At 36.6% G+C, this 16,272-nt stretch overlaps 2 protein-coding genes across 2 annotated transcripts in view; both read left to right on the top strand.

Annotated features, from left to right (window-relative positions):
* Positions 1-10,278, top strand: part of LOC131937455 (gamma-aminobutyric acid receptor subunit beta) — a 139,305-nt gene extending 129,027 nt beyond the window's left edge. The window contains exons 9-10 of the mRNA XM_059294908.1: positions 9,043-9,182; positions 9,777-10,278. Of these exons, the coding sequence (XP_059150891.1) occupies positions 9,043-9,182; positions 9,777-10,026 (390 nt within the window). The 3' untranslated portion in view covers positions 10,027-10,278. The remainder of the gene's footprint in view (positions 1-9,042; positions 9,183-9,776) is intronic.
* Positions 10,279-11,699: 1,421 nt separating this feature from the next.
* Positions 11,700-14,926, top strand: LOC131937617 (uncharacterized). Its single transcript, XM_059295176.1, has 2 exons — positions 11,700-12,097; positions 13,176-14,926. Exons 1-2 carry the CDS (start codon positions 11,929-11,931, stop codon positions 13,724-13,726), a joined length of 720 nt encoding a protein of 239 aa, XP_059151159.1. The 5' UTR covers positions 11,700-11,928; the 3' UTR covers positions 13,727-14,926.
* The last annotated feature ends 1,346 nt before the right edge of the window (positions 14,927-16,272 follow it).

Below are 16,272 nucleotides of genomic sequence, written 5' to 3'. Positions count from 1 at the left end.
TATTATCCTATTTCCAAATGTACAATCTAATTGATGGTACTTTTTGAATGTACAATCTAATTGATGGTAATTTCTGAATGTACAATCTTCTTCTTCTTCTTCGTTCTTAATTGAGAATATGGTGGAGGATTTAGACAACAAGTCCAACTTTGTGAATAAACCGGACCGTGGTCTCCAGTTTGGCAGGTGTCCCATATAATTTTTCCCTGAGTGGGGTGAGCAGGGGCCAGTATCTGACTCACGCCTGGCTATATAAAGAACATTCCTGAAGGACGTGCACCGTATTTTCCGGGGCCTTGCCACAAGGGCACATTTCGCCACACCCAATTTTTAGTTTTTTATGCATGTGTTGATTTAGTCTGTTATGGCCTGTTCTGGGTCGAAATGTACAATCTAATTTCTTAGTTTTTCACGTGGAGCCATTACTGCGTAGATTTGTAAATTGTCTTGTCCTCATAATGTACAGGTCTATCACCACTTGCTGTGATAGGATAAATTAGTTTTAAACTACAAAGGGTTGATTTAATACATCTATGAAAACAAATGTTTGTTATATTCTCCCCTAATCTGTTGCTGCGAGAATTGACATTTGTACCGCTACAAAATCCCAGAGTGGTGAACTAACCCAACTACACTTGGTTTGCATTGGTTCTAGTCAGCTCATCTAATCGTTCCCTTATTAAGCTGGTCCTTTATATTTATCTAACTAGTCGTTTATTCCCATTGAATAGGTCATTTACACTCAGCAAACAGGCCGTTTCTATGTCACAAAACATGCTTGTATTATCATATGAATTTTGATCAGTTGTATAATATATACTTTTTTACATAAATATATTTTAATGGGAAGTGTCGATTTCTGAAGGTGAGGTGAGGTACAGCAGGCCTAAATGCTGACATTGGTAGATCATACAAATAGGTGGAGTCGACCTAAAATGTGTTTCATAGCTCACATGGGTAGGTCATACAAATAGCCAACCTAATGCGTATGCCATCTGGAAAATGAAACTCTCTCACACACACAGATACACACACACACACAGATACACACACACACACATAGATGACGAGGCCCATACAGCCACACACACATACACACAGACACACACACACACACATAGATGACGAGGCCCATACAGCCACACACACAGACACAGATACACACACACACACACATAGATGACCAGGCCCATACAGCCATTCCTTATATCCGGTAAGCTTCAGTTCTCGTTTCACCTTTTTTTTTTATTTTCCGTATATTTTTATTTGCAAGCAGCAAACACGTGCCCACCTAGCTCTCTCCCCTCCCCCCCCCCCCCCCAGCCCATCCTATCTGTCAACAACCTGCTCCTCCCAGCCGATGATGACGTCATTGTGCTCACGTCTGCTGGGGGTGCCCAGAACTCTATCACCAGCGATGTTTTATCAAACCAACTTTGGGCGGGACAAATATTTCTGCTCATTGCCTGGCAGACGAGAGAATGTTCCCATAATCCTGAGACGACTCGAGATGAATTGTGTTAATCCGCCAGACAACCCAGATTAATGATGTTGTCCAGCTCAAGATGTTAGCTCACGGACACACATTCTTAGTGTAAACTTTACGGTTTTCTCAATTTTTACTGCGGGACTAATACACATATGTATCACCCCACCTGAGGGCCGTTTCGCCACCTTTTACAATGTCACCTTTTAAAATGTCCCCTTTTACAATGTCACCTTTTACAATGTCACTTTTTACAATGTCACCTTTAATAATGTCACCTTTTACAATGTCCCCTTTTACAATGTCACTTTTTACAATGTCACCTTTTAAAATGTCCCCTTTTACAATGTCACCTTTTACAATGTCCCCTTTTACAATGTCACCTTTTACAATGTCCCCTTTTACAATGTCACCTTTTACAATGTCCCCTTTTACAATGTCACTTTTTACAATGTCACCTTTTAAAATGTCACCTTTTACAATGTCCCCTTTTACAATGTCACTTTTTACAACGTAACCTTTTAAAATGTCACCTTTTACAATGTCACCTTTTACAATGTCACCTTTTACAATGTCACCTTTTACAGTGTCACCTTTTACAATGTCACCTTTTACAATGTCACCTTTTACAATGTCACCGTTTACATTTACAATGTCACCTTTTACAATGTCACCTTTTACAATGTCACCTTTTACAATGTCACCGTTTACAATGTCACTTTTTACAATGTCACCTTTTACAATGTCACCTTTTACAATGTCACCTTTTACAATGTCACCTTTTACAATGTCACCTTTTACAATGTCACCTTTTACAATGTCACCGTTTACAATGTCACCTTTTACAATGTCACCTTTTACAATGTCACCTTTTACAATGTCACCGTTTACAATGTCACCTTTTACAATGTCACCTTTTACAATGTCACCTTTTACAATGTCCCCTTTTACAGTGTCACCTTTTACTTTTTGGATGTTAACATTGAGTCTCCCCATCGTTTACTGCCTTACTTCTGATTGTGTCACCTATTCTTGATGTATCACCGTATCTGAATGTGGAAATAGTTGTCTACATAATTCTCACCGCCTCTCACTTTTGATTGTATCACTACTTTTTTTTTAATGTTTCACCTCCATGGCTGTCTCTCAAATAAAGGCAGGGCTACCAGGGTCTGTGCACCCCCCCCCCCCCCCCCCCCCCCCCGCTATTCCACCAAACGCGAAAATAAAAGTGTTTTACACCGCCGACACTTTACAAGTAAAACGATGAACAGCTGAATGAGAAATGGCAGAAATTGCAGCAAACAGCCCACCAAACTGCCGACTTGAACAGCAAACAGCCCACCAGTGGCGCCAGGAGGATTCGATCCTAATCACTCTTCAGGGAGTCTCAGAGCGCCGTCTTAAGGGCGATGGAGATAATGACATATAGATTTTTGTCTCCTCAGATACCACTAGAATTCAATTATTCGATGCTGAAATTGTTGCTTACTCAACCCCCCCCCCCCCCTTCTCTCCCGACTATTTCTGTTTGTGATGGACAACTGTGCACTTTACGAAATAGAACTTCGTTTTTATACACTCGCATTTTTTATTGACTGTCATTTGCTTTCAGTATAAAATAGCACTTTTAGTTTATTTTACTGTCAAAACAACATCAAAGGACTCCACTTCATCTGTATCAAGTAAACTGTATTTCATCTGAATCAAGAAAACTGTATTTCATCTGAAACAAGTAAACTCTACTTCACCTGACCATTACGGGTTATTAAGTAAACTCTACTTCACCTGACCATTACGGGTTATCACATCTCACCGTATGTTTAATGCGTCCCCAGAATTGTTGAATTTTGTATCCGCGAAGTAACGAAACCCGACTAGCGCTGAACTTGCTATCTGTTGGCTGGTCAATACGACGGGGGGAACTATTAATTAAGTTTTAAGTGTGGCCTAATTAGGAAAGGAAACTGTTGTATGGTAGAGACTTTTGGAAAGTGTTGTATGGTAGAGACTTTGGGAAACTGTTGTATGGTAGAGACTTTGGGAAACTGTTGTATGGTAGAGACTTTGGGAAAGTGTTGTATGGTAGAGACTTTGGGAAACTGTTGTATGGTAGAGACTTTTGAAAACTGTTGTATGGTAGAGACTTTGGGAAAGTGACATATTCTTGAGTATTCTTGAGACTCACATCTGATCATATTTCTGTTTGAAGCTGAACACACTGGTGTAGAAAAGTGTGAGAGTGTTCATAAAGCTCTTGTTCACGTTCAGGGGTTGGGGGGAGGGGGCGGGAGAACTGCAATGATAGGACGGAGATTCTGGGCCGTGGGGTATTAGAAAATATCTCTCTATATGTGTGTGTCTGTTTGCATGTCTGTCTCCGTGTGTGTGTGTGTGTGTATATGTTTCTGTGTGTGATTCTTTCTTTATGTGTTTCTGGATGTGTGTCTGTGTGTTTAGTGTGTGACTGTCTATTGGTTTGTCTCTATGTGGGTTGGTGTGAGGTGTGTGGATGCGTGTGGGTGTGAGGTGTGTGGAGGTGTGTGTCTGAATGCCCCCCTCCCTGTTGTAATCAGCCCACATGTCTCTGCCCAGCGTTAACTAGAACTGCTCATCATGCGGCCCGGGAAAATAGCCGGTGGCCAGGTTTTTTTGTTGTTTCATCAAGTCCGAGTTGCCAGGCGGGAAGCTGTGCAGACAATTCCAGAAGGCGTCCGGAATTTTAAACAGTGCACCTGCACTTGCTCGTTGAGCGCTGTTTGAATGTGAAGCACTCACTCTTACATTTGCTGGCTGTACAATTTTGTCCAGCTGCTCATTTTGTCACGGGATTGTGTTAGTGTTAGGTCTAGGGTTGTGTTGGTGTTAGGTCTAGGGTTTGTCAAGGGGTTGTGTTGGTGTTAGGTCTAGAATTGTGTTAGTGTTAGGTCTAGGGTTCGATATTGCCTGTATCAGTGAGTGGGTATGTCTACCCAACAAAAACTGGTGTGTATAATTGCCGTCGCTCGAAGAATATATCCACCCGATATACGTCATCGATATTTTTAGTGTTTGATACCATGTTGTGGTGATTTGTCACGTGATCTATTCCGGGTCATGATTTGTAACAAAGATGGCGTCACATTGTCTGCTTAATTCTTTTGTCACGTCAGCAGAGGAATGTTTATAACACTAAACCCACACACCACACACCTAATCACCACACACCTACCCCCACACACCTACCCACCACACACCTACCCACCACACACCCCACACTTACCCACCACACACCCCACACCTATCTACCCCACATCTACCCACCACACACCTACCCACCACACACCTACCCACCACACACCTACCCACCCCACTCCCCACACCTACCCACCACACACCCCATACCTGCCCATCACACATCCCACACCTACCCACCACACTCAATCACACACTCAATCTCACACGCTTACATTGTTTCTATGGTCTCACTCACAAACTTAGCCCAAGATAATCACGCCCCAATACTCATACACCACACACACACATGCCACCACACACCCATACCCACAACCCCCACTCCCCCACTCACCCCAACACCCCACCCCCACAAATATCGTGCGTGACCCCACTCAGGGAACTACCCCGCGGCTACTCACGCCCATTCTACCTGCATGCAGTTCAAACATCCCAGACACAAGAGCGCACGTGAGTGTTTACTCACGGCCGTCTGCTGCTCTCTAATAGCCGGGGCTCTCTGTTCACGGTATATGAGCCCGTCTTAGCTCTCTTTAGCTCCGGGTTTTCTTTAGACTAGCTCTTACATGGTTTGTATGCACTTTGTCGTTTTCAATTAGACTCCACACACCCTATCTTCTCAAACGGCGAGATCACGTGATCAATTATAGGCATCCACACACAACTACCATAGAGGGGTCTACTGAATGTAAACAGTCACCCATTTATAGGAATGTTCCGTCTCGCAATGGCAAACAAAAAACGGTATTGCATCCATTGCAAGCAGTTTAAAATCATCGGAATTACTTCAACAACTGCAGATCTAAGAGAGATTCAGTGTGCTTTTAGCCGTCTGCGGATGGAAGTGATTTGCGTTAAATCGCTCTCGTATACAGAAGGTATAAATACACGCAGCATAGGCACAAGGTATACACCATACAAACTATAATAAAGCGGTAGTGATCTCCCCTAAACTTTCTCGCATATTCTTTTATAGCAGTAAAGGGGACAGCACTTCCAGTCCGACCGGGCTTTAGAAATATTTTTTTAATTTATTTTTTGAAAACTTACATTCTAAAAATAGAATAGAGATAGAGAAATAGAATGTCGCACCAATTGATCGCAATCAGCGTGTGTATGATAGAGCGGAAAAATTGTAATAAAATCTTATACTTATATTTTTTCTTCTTAACTGAAACTACTCAAGTTAGTGCTTTCTCAAAAAATACAGTAAAATAACACTTCCGCTTACCGGAAATCCTTCAAAAGTTGAAAAAAATATGCGCTTACATTGTAATATTTATATGTGAAATTTCGACCACCTACTTTAAATGGTACTCAAGTAATTGGCTTTCCAGAAACCGTAAAGTAGAGTTAGTACCACTTCCGGTTACCAGAAATAAATCGTATAAAATACCTACAAATGAAATTTCGTCAACATAACTGAAACGGTACCCAAGTTATCGTGTTTACAGACAAACAGACGGGCACATAGACATATAGACAAAATTGTAATGTATTTCCGATTCAGAGTGGGGATTTTTGTGCACGATTACAATACTTTCTCTATACCTCGTATACGAGAAAGTAAAAATGTAGAGTAGGTCTGTCGATATTTAAACAGCTAAAGTTTGAAACGTTTGAGCAGCGGTTAAAAATTTGACAACAGAGGTTTAAAATATGAAACTAACAGCAGTAAAGAAATGGTGACACCTTCAGTTAAAAATGTGACACCATCAGTACAAGGTGTGACACCTTCAGTTAAAAATGTGACAACAGAGGTTTAAAATATGAAACTAACAGCAGTAAAAAAAATGGTGACACCTTCAGTTAAAACTGTGACACCATCAGTTAAAAAAGTGACAACAGAGGTTTAAAATATGAAACTAACAGCAGTAAAAAAATTGTGACACGTTCAGTTAAAAATGTGACACCATCAGTACAAGGTGTGACACCTTCGGTTAAAAATGTGACAACAGAGGTTTAAAATATGAAACTAACAGCAGTAAAAAATGGTGACACCTTCAGTCAAAACTGTGACACCATCAGTTAAAAATGTGACAACAGAGGTTTAAAATATGAAACTAACAGCAGTAAAAAAATGGTGACACCTTCAGTTAAAACTGTGACACCATCAATTAAAAATAGGACAACAGAGGTTTAAAATATGAACTAACAGCAGTAAAAAAATGGTGACACCTTCAGTTAAAACTGTGACACCATCAGTACAAGGTGTGACACCTTCAGTTAAAAATGTGACAACATAGGTTTAAAATATGAAACTAACAGCAGTAAAAAAAATGGTGACACCTTCAGTTAAAACTGTGACACCATCAGTTAAAAATGTGACAACAGAGATTTAAAATATGAAACTAACAACAGTAAAAAAATTGTGACACGTTCAGTTAAAAATGTGACACCATCAGTACAAGGTGTGACACCTTCAGTTAAAAATGTGACAACAGAGGTTTAAAATATGAAAATAACAGCAGTAAAAAAAATGGTGACACCTTCAGTTAAAACTGTGACACCATCAGTTAAAAATGTGACAACAGAGGTTTAAAATATGAAACTAACAGCAGTAAAAAAATGGTGACACCTTCAGTTAAAACTGTGACACCATCAGTACAAGGTGTGACACCTTCGGTTAAAAATGTGACAACAGAGGTTTAAAATATGAAACTAACAGCAGTAAAAAATGGTGACACCTTCAGTCAAAACTGTGACACCATCAGTTAAAAATGTGACAACAGAGGTTTAAAATATGAAACTAACAGCAGTAAAAAAAATGGTGACACCTTCAGTTAAAACTGTGACACCATCAATTAAAAATAGGACAACAGAGGTTTAAAATATGAACTAACAGCAGTAAAAAAATGGTGACACCTTCAGTTAAAACTGTGACACCATCAGTACAAGGTGTGACACCTTCAGTTAAAAATGTGACAACATAGGTTTAAAATATGAAACTAACAGCAGTAAAAAAAATGGTGACACCTTCAGTTAAAACTGTGACACCATCAGTTAAAAATGTGACAACAGAGATTTAAAATATGAAACTAACAGCAGTAAAAAAATTGTGACACGTTCAGTTAAAAATGTGACACCATCAGTACAAGGTGTGACACCTTCAGTTAAAAATGTGACAACAGAGGTTTAAAATATGAAAATAACAGCAGTAAAAAAATGGTGACACCTTCAGTTAAAACTGTGACACCATCAGTTAAAAATGTGACAACAGAGGTTTAAAATATGAAACTAACAGCAGTAAAAAAATGGTGACACCTTCAGTTAAAACTGTGACACCATCAGTACAAGGTGTGACACCTTCGGTTAAAAATGTGACAACAGAGGTTTAAAATATGAAACTAACAGCAGTAAAAAATGGTGACACCTTCAGTCAAAACTGTGACACCATCAGTTAAAAATGTGACAACAGAGGTTTAAAATATGAAACTAACAGCAGTAAAAAAAATGGTGACACCTTCAGTTAAAACTGTGACACCATCAATTAAAAATAGGACAACAGAGGTTTAAAATATGAACTAACAGCAGTAAAAAAATGGTGACACCTTCAGTTAAAACTGTGACACCATCAGTACAAGGTGTGACACCTTCAGTTAAAAATGTGACAACATAGGTTTAAAATATAAAACTAACAGCAGTAAAAAAAATGGTGACACCTTCAGTTAAAACTGTGACACCATCAGTTAAAAATGTGACACTATCAGTAAAAAATGTGACACTATCAGTAAAAAATGTGACACCATCAGTAAACAATATGACACAGCTGTAAAAAAAATGTGACACCATCAGTTAAAAATATGACACTATCAGTTAAAAATGTGACACCACGAGTTAAAAATGTGACACCACGAGTTAAAAATGTGACACGAGTAGTTAAAAATGTGACACGAGTAGTTAAAAATGTGACACGAGTAGTTAAAAATGTGACACGACCAGTAAAAAATGTGACACCACGAGTTAAAAATGTGACACGACCAGTAAAAAATGTGACACGACCAGTAAAAAATGTGACACGACCAGTAAAAAATGTGACACCACGAGTTAAAAATGTGACACGACCAGTAAAAAATGTGACACGACCAGTAAAAAATGTGACACGACCAGTAAAAAATGTGACACGACCAGTAAAAAATGTGACACGACCAGTAAAAAATGTGACACCACGAGTTAAAAATGTGACACGACCAGTAAAAAATGTGACACGACCAGTAAAAAATGTGACACGACCAGTAAAAAATGTGACACCACGAGTTAAAAATGTGACACGACCAGTAAAAAATGTGACACGACCAGTAAAAAATGTGACTGTTCCCCAGAACAACACGACCATCGAGACGATGGAGCTGAAAGAGGTCCTCGGCCCCCTGGGTATCACCAACAGCCAGAGCTTCAGTCTGGAGCTGGACGACGGTCAGCAGGACCCCTCCGGCTTCAAGGTGGCGCCACCTGCCTCACGGTGAGCTCAATGACGACACTTTTGTCTCGCGCTCAAAGGTCAAGGTTGACAAAAATAGTAGTCTTTGATTTCTTGAAGTCTAGGTTTAGTCCTTGAATCGGATAGCTGACAATGAGATCTGTTATTTCAAGTAGTGTTGACTGATTTGGTTTTAGTTAAGGCTGGTGGTTCTGGGAGAGGTCAAAAAAAGTTGACCTATCGATAAAGGTCATGACCTCCACTTGAAGTTGGTTGAACCAACATTCAACATATACGTAAGTGTTCCAACTGTAGAGCGCATATTGCTGGTCTCGATTACGTAAGTTGTCCCTGAGCCAACCCAGCTGATATGCGTACCTGACCCCAGTTGGGACTGGGTGAGGAGTGGTTGAGAGTGTTGACCACACAGTTTCTTCAAATACACGTCACATAAGCAGGTGAACTCTACCTTATCTGACCTATAGCGTCAATAATTTGTTTCTCCCAACATGTTAAGGACCTATTTCTCCCACCATGTAAATGACCTATTTCTTCCAACATGTTAATGACCTATTTCTCCCAACATGTAAATTACCTATTTCTCCCAACAAGTAAATGACCTATTTCTCCCGGCAGGTCATTCGCACATTCGCACAGCACCTCCCACGGCTACATCCCCAGCACCGTCAGACGGCGCAGCAGTGCACACGTGCCACCGCGCAGGCGCAGACTGTTGTCTCACTTCCGGCAGAAGGCCAAGTCCATCAAGGTCAAGATCCCGCGCGTGCAGGACGTCAACACGATAGACAAGTACGCCAGACTGCTCTTCCCGCTCCTCTTCGTCATATTCAACGCCAGCTATTGGTCAGTCTACTTGATGACGTAAGAGGCGCGCGTGTTGCAAGTATGGCGGATGTGACGTCACTTAGCAACCACTTGCAAACAAACTATCCAATCATGTTATTGGCATGACAAGAGTGCTGCCCCTTATGTTATTGTTAAACAATGATACGTCTTGATGTATTCGTTGAGGCTATGAAATAACTTAAGCACAAATATTCTTGATATACATTAGTTTATGTGAGGTTTTTTATCTTGTTTTTGTTTTTTATTTTGTAACAAGGGAGTGAATGCCGAATGAACAAACATTGATTATTGATTGTGTTCTCGTCGACTTTATTATCTTTTTTTTTAAATTGTTGATAATCTGATTTCATCACAATTGTGGTGGGGTTTTTCATCGACCTATTCATGACATTTTTGTTTTGCCGCCAACGGCTCAGGGCAAAGTAAATCGTCTGCTCGGGTTGTTTGATTGTCTCAAGAATTTGTATTGTTTTAAACTGATCGAATTCTCTTAGTTCGATCATCATTAATCGATCATATCGATGTCGTATTTATAATCAGCTGCAAAAAAATATTACTTTTGTTTTACAAATGTTTTAAAAATTGATTTGAATATCATAAAATGTATAAACTTGTTTGGTGTTCTGTCAAGTAGACATATAATATGTTATTAGTTTCAACATATAAGTATCAATTTTACGATCTAAACAAATACACACCTACATTCACACAAACACACGAACGAAAGCAGAAAGACAACAATGCTGAAATGAGGCAATATATTTCCAAGTATTGACTATATTCATTATTTTTGGCAAGAAAATAAATTAAATAATTTAACATATAATCTTTGGAAATTAAATATAAAATCTTTTGGTTAATTAAAGTTTCAGAGTCAACTCCTTGTTGACGTATAGCTGTACAGAGATTGTTTAATGTACTTCTTAGCTCTCTGCTAGAATATAGCCCAAATTTTAAAATCTTTCGATAGCGGACATGCTCTAATTAAAATATCACGTGATCGGTTCGCAAATCATTAACCACAGTTTTAAAATAAAGTTTTGAAATCTTTAAAATAAAGTTGTTTTTTTAAGGTTTAAACTAATAAAGTGTTGTTTTTTTTTTTTATCGGTGGTTTTTTTTTTTAAAACGTTTTAAAAAATGTAAATAGTGTTTAAAAGAAAAATTTTAAAGAAAAAAATTCATTCCAATGACATGTTCTCCTGTGTCGTCACCATTAAAGTTCACTTTTCATAACTCACTTTATATTTGACTAATATGTGTTATAATCGAGTCACTTTCTTGTCATATGTGACAGATTACCATTGTTATAATTTACAACATTTTTGTCAGTTGATAACATCACCTCGCTGCTGGCACGTGTCACAAATTTTATAAGTCTTGTGTTTTTATACATAAATAGTTTTTGTCATTTTAATTACATCTTCTTCTCTTGATAAATTTAAGGAAAAGATGAATTATAAACGTGAACATTTATTAATCCCTACAAATCCTGTATTATATTATCAATGAAATATGTATTTTATTGTGAATACATTGTTTTTATTTCTCATGTTTCTAATTTTGCTCTACCGCTCTGTCTTATAATCGCAGAGCATTAAAAACAAAAATAAAATATACACCTACGTGTCGTTTGACATTCGTTGAGTCAGATGCACAGTTAAGTGAAAATATCGTTTGCATGCATTACTTAGGCTGCGTTTACACTACACGTCGGCAGACCGAATTTCTGTTTCTGGCAACAAGGCCGAACAACTGGAAAGCAAACAAAAAGTATAATCCAGTACTGTTGGTTACACTAGATCCGAACTCATCGTCCGAGTCTTCAGGCACCTGATGATGAACTTAAAATTTTGTTTCTGTTCTGACGGAAAACACATTCTGATGAAAATTTATCTGGCAGGGATAAACAAAAAAGAAAATGGAGGGCTTCAGTACAAATAACGTTGTTGTGGTACTTGACACGGAGAAGCTTATTTTACTAGTTCAAGAGAGAACGCCACTATGGGATACATCGAACCCATGCTACCAGAATAGAGACATCTCAAAAAAATTATGGTCTGAAATAGCTGATGAACTCGGATGTACAAGTTGAGTAACAAATTGAGTCATTGTTGTGATGTGATTCTATATTCTATATTCTATATTATACTTAACTGCTTAACTACTAGAATACTAGATCTAGATCTAGACCTAGATTCTAGACTCTAGCTTACTTTAGTCTAGACTCTAGCTTACTTTAGTTTAGACTTTTAGACTAGCTTTAGTTTAGACTTTAGCGGCTTAGCCCCACTTTTACTAGATTCTCTAGATCTAATCTAGATCTAGATCTACTAGTCTAGTACTAGTAGATCTACTAGATTTAGATCTAGATTTTAGATCTAGATCTAGAATCTAGTAGATCTAGAAGATCTAGTACTAAAAGATCTAGTCTAGATCTAGTGATTGATTCTTCTACTCAACTCAATTTTACCACTACTTTTGAATCTAAATCTAATATTTAATAGTTAATAATTAGTATTAGACTTTAGACTAGACTAATACTAGTAATACTAATTATAATATAGTAATTAAGTATTATTATTTACATTTAAACAAGGTAGTCTAGTAGAAAAGTCTTGATAGCTATCTATCTACTCTACTAACTTAACTGAACTTAATACTTAACTAAACTAACTAGATCTAAATGTAACTGATGTAACATGTTGCCTACTCTGTCATTGACTAATCAGTGATCACTAATGAATGATTATTTACTATTTAGTAGAGAAGAGACTAATTTACTTCAATTGATTTAATTAAATTACTAATAATCAAGTAGTAAATTACTAGTAAACTAGTAATAAGTAGTAGAATTAAAATTAAATTAAGTAGAATCTATCTATAGGTCTAGTAGGCCTAAATGTAGAATATAGATCTAGCTATTTATTAGTTAACTATTTAACTACTATAGTCTATAGTTGAACATTTTAATTTTTACTGATTAGCATAGCTACTAAATATTAAATATCAAAGATGACTGTTTTATTTAATTATTAAATTAGCCATTAGCTTATGTAAACATTTAATTATCAGCCTGTAGAAAGAATGGTGTCTGAATTCAGAAATAAATATATTAAATGGAAGTTAAAAGCATATAATCTAAATTGTTTTGTTTGTATATTTCAGTGTCACAAGCAAAAGCCAAATGGCAAAATTTACGAGACACCTTTAGGAAAGAGCACACAAAGAACATAAAAAAAGTAACTGGAAGTGCAGCAGCTAACACTAAAGTACCATGGAAATACATAAATCAATTAGCATTTTTAAATGATGTTTTTGTTTCTAGACCAATGCTAAGCAATTTTCCATCTACATCAAGTTCTGAATTTAGTGAAACTATTGTGGCTGAAATAAATTTCAACAATTCGGACTCACTGGACGAAGCTGCTGTGCGAGATCCAGAAATAGTTCTGCCAATTGAAAAACCAAAGCTACAATGCAAAAGAAAGGCAGACAAAGCTGACGCCATTAATCAGTTGATAACATTAGAGAAAAAGAAATTAGAACAAATTGAAAAGATTAATGACAAACAGGAGATCAAGAATGATGATAACTACCATTTCCTGCTGAGTTTATTACCATATTTTGAAGATATGCCTAAAAGAGTGAGCTTGTTAACAAGGATGAAGATACAACAAGTTATTTTTGACACAATTGATGATGCAGACTGTGAATGAGCAATGTGTAATGATTAAGAACTTTGTATGTTATCTGTTATTACATAGTCTTCTTTATTCTTGACTAATGTTAATTATTTGAAATTACAAACATGTTATTGGTTATTGAGTCTAATTATATAAAAGTATTTCAAGTATGCAATAATGCTACTAATTTTTTTTATTTCAACTGAATCATCAGTGTTGTTTCAAAACAGTACATTTGATCTTGTGATTTTGTTATACGGGTATTGCTAGAAACTGTATTATTTATTTTTATTCATTGACTTGTTTTTGCTATTATTTATCACTTTGAAATCATTACTTTCAAGTTTGTTTATGGTGAATTTGTGATTCTACTGATATCCAGTTTTTCACTACTAGCTTGTAGTAAGGCTGATGTTCTTTTAACTATTACTTGTAGCCTTAACCATGTAGTCAATGTAAATTATTATCTAATAGTAGTACCTGTAGACTACTAACTAATTAATAATTGCTATAGATTTAACTATGTTCTCATCATACTGTATTCTTAACTCTACTAATTTTTATGCTCATGGTAAAAATAATAGTTTCATTCAAAAGTAATAAATGTGTGGGTACATTTAATCCATCAGAAGTTTAAGACCCTATTTGTTATTTTGATAAATAATACGGGTCTGAAATCATGTATTGTTTCATTAATTATTAAAGCTTATTAAATTAATTACTTGATTTTTTGTTATGGCTGTATAAAAATTAAATGTGTTAATAAATTTCTTTTTATTTTATTTAAGACATCTTCAAATGCAGTCTTAAACTTATTTTCTTTTAATGGTAAATTGATGAATTGAAAGGTGTGTTGAAGGATGTTACCTAATAAGAATTCAATGCTAGCTAGAAGGTCTGACAAGCAAGAATATATATATATATATGGTAACTTGACCAATGGTCTCTATATTTTTATGTATGCCAAATATAAATAAAATATAAACAACAGTAGCATAACAACCAAAGAAGTTTATTTCAATTAAATACCAGTGGCATCAAAACTTAAAATTGTTTTATAATATCTTAGATAGTGTAAGTATTTAGTTTATCATATTGGAAGTGTACAGCTCCTTCAGCATTGAAATATGCTTTGAACTGATCTCTAATATTGTAAGCTTCTCTACCAGCTCTGTTATAGCGTTTTGATTTAACACACTCTGCTGCACTGGTAACAATCTCCAAATTTATATTATGCATCATAGTTTCATTAATTCCCTCTTTATCTATAATGATATTGTGCAACAAGCAAACAGCAGTGACTAGTTTGTCTATGTGTTTTGGATCAACTTGTAACTCTGTCTTTAGACATCTCCATTTAGCAACTAGTATTCCAAATGCACATTCTACTGTACGTCTGGCTCTACTATGCCTATAATTGTAAACTTCAACATCATGTGGAACTGTTGCTGGACCTGAGCTGTAGGGGCGCATTAGGTAATCCTTTAAAGGATATCCTTGATCTCCTAGTATAACATAAGGAAGATTAAAAGTGGTCCCAGGTAATTGTCTTGCTTGAGGGAAAGGAAACAAACCCATTTCTATCTGTTTATAGAGATTTGACTCTATAAAAACACCACTGTCACTTTGCCTTCCATATGCTCCAAAGTCTACACTTAAAAATTTATATCTAGCATCTACCAATCCTTGAAGGATGAGTGAGTGAAAAGTTTTATAATTAAAGTATTTTGAACCTGATAATTTAGGACATTTAATTCGAACATGCTTCCCATCAATGGAACCAACAGTTTGGGAAATTCCATAAATCTTCATAGTCCTTGGCACATTGCTCAAGCATTGCTGGTACTGGCATATGCTTTTCAGTGAAGCAGTTCCATATAGCATCACAGGTCTCATAAATAATCTTGGCAATAGTTGAGTGGGCGATTTGATATGAAAAGGCCAAAGATCTGAAGGCTAATCCAGTTGATAGGTATCTGGAAAAGAAATTAATCAAATTAAACACTAAAAGCAGGTAATGACTGTAATGATCTACTCCCCACTACTAGGACATTCCAACCTAATTTAAAGCTTAGTTATTGCTTTTTTAATGTATAGAACACATCTGTTAACTATGGTATTTAGTGTATTAACAGTACTACAGACACTTGCCTCAATGTCACCGCCAGGCGTTCCTCTGGAGAAATGCATTTCCTGAAGCTACTCTGTTTTTCTATGTACGGCCTAATATTGTTGAGTATGTACTCAAAAGTGTCCCTGTTCGGTAAACCTCCATTTCAGCGTATTTTATTCTCCGTTGCTTGTTTACCTCCAGTTGAGCGTATTTTATTCTAACAACCGAAACACACCAAAACATTAGGAAAACACGATTTACTTTTTGTATTGTATTTTTGTTTTAGCAAATGAATAAAAATGAATATTTAAAAAACACGACTTGTTTATTTGTATTGTATAAAAACAACAAAGAGACTGACTGAAGTGCTTTGTTTGTTGGTTACAAAAATAGAGATGCACATTTTGTACAATTAAGTGTTCCAATTTCAACTAAACTGAATAAAAGTATTAAAAGGCAAAATAAT

Source organism: Physella acuta, unplaced genomic scaffold, assembly GCF_028476545.2.
Source record: "Physella acuta isolate Inbredline_101_S28 unplaced genomic scaffold, ASM2847654v3 ptg000017l, whole genome shotgun sequence".
In the NCBI taxonomy this organism is placed as follows: domain Eukaryota; kingdom Metazoa; phylum Mollusca; class Gastropoda; family Physidae; genus Physella; species Physella acuta.
This window is presented reverse-complemented; position numbering and strand designations above follow the sequence as displayed.

Coding starts and splice junctions, on each gene's coding strand:
- LOC131937617 (XM_059295176.1), top strand. CDS start 11,929: ATGGAGGGCTTCAGTACAAATAACGTTGTTGTGGTACTTGACACGGAG. Junction 12,098..13,175: donor TGATGAACTCGGATGTACAA/GTTGAGTAACAA, acceptor TGTATATTTCAG/TGTCACAAGCAAAAGCCAAA.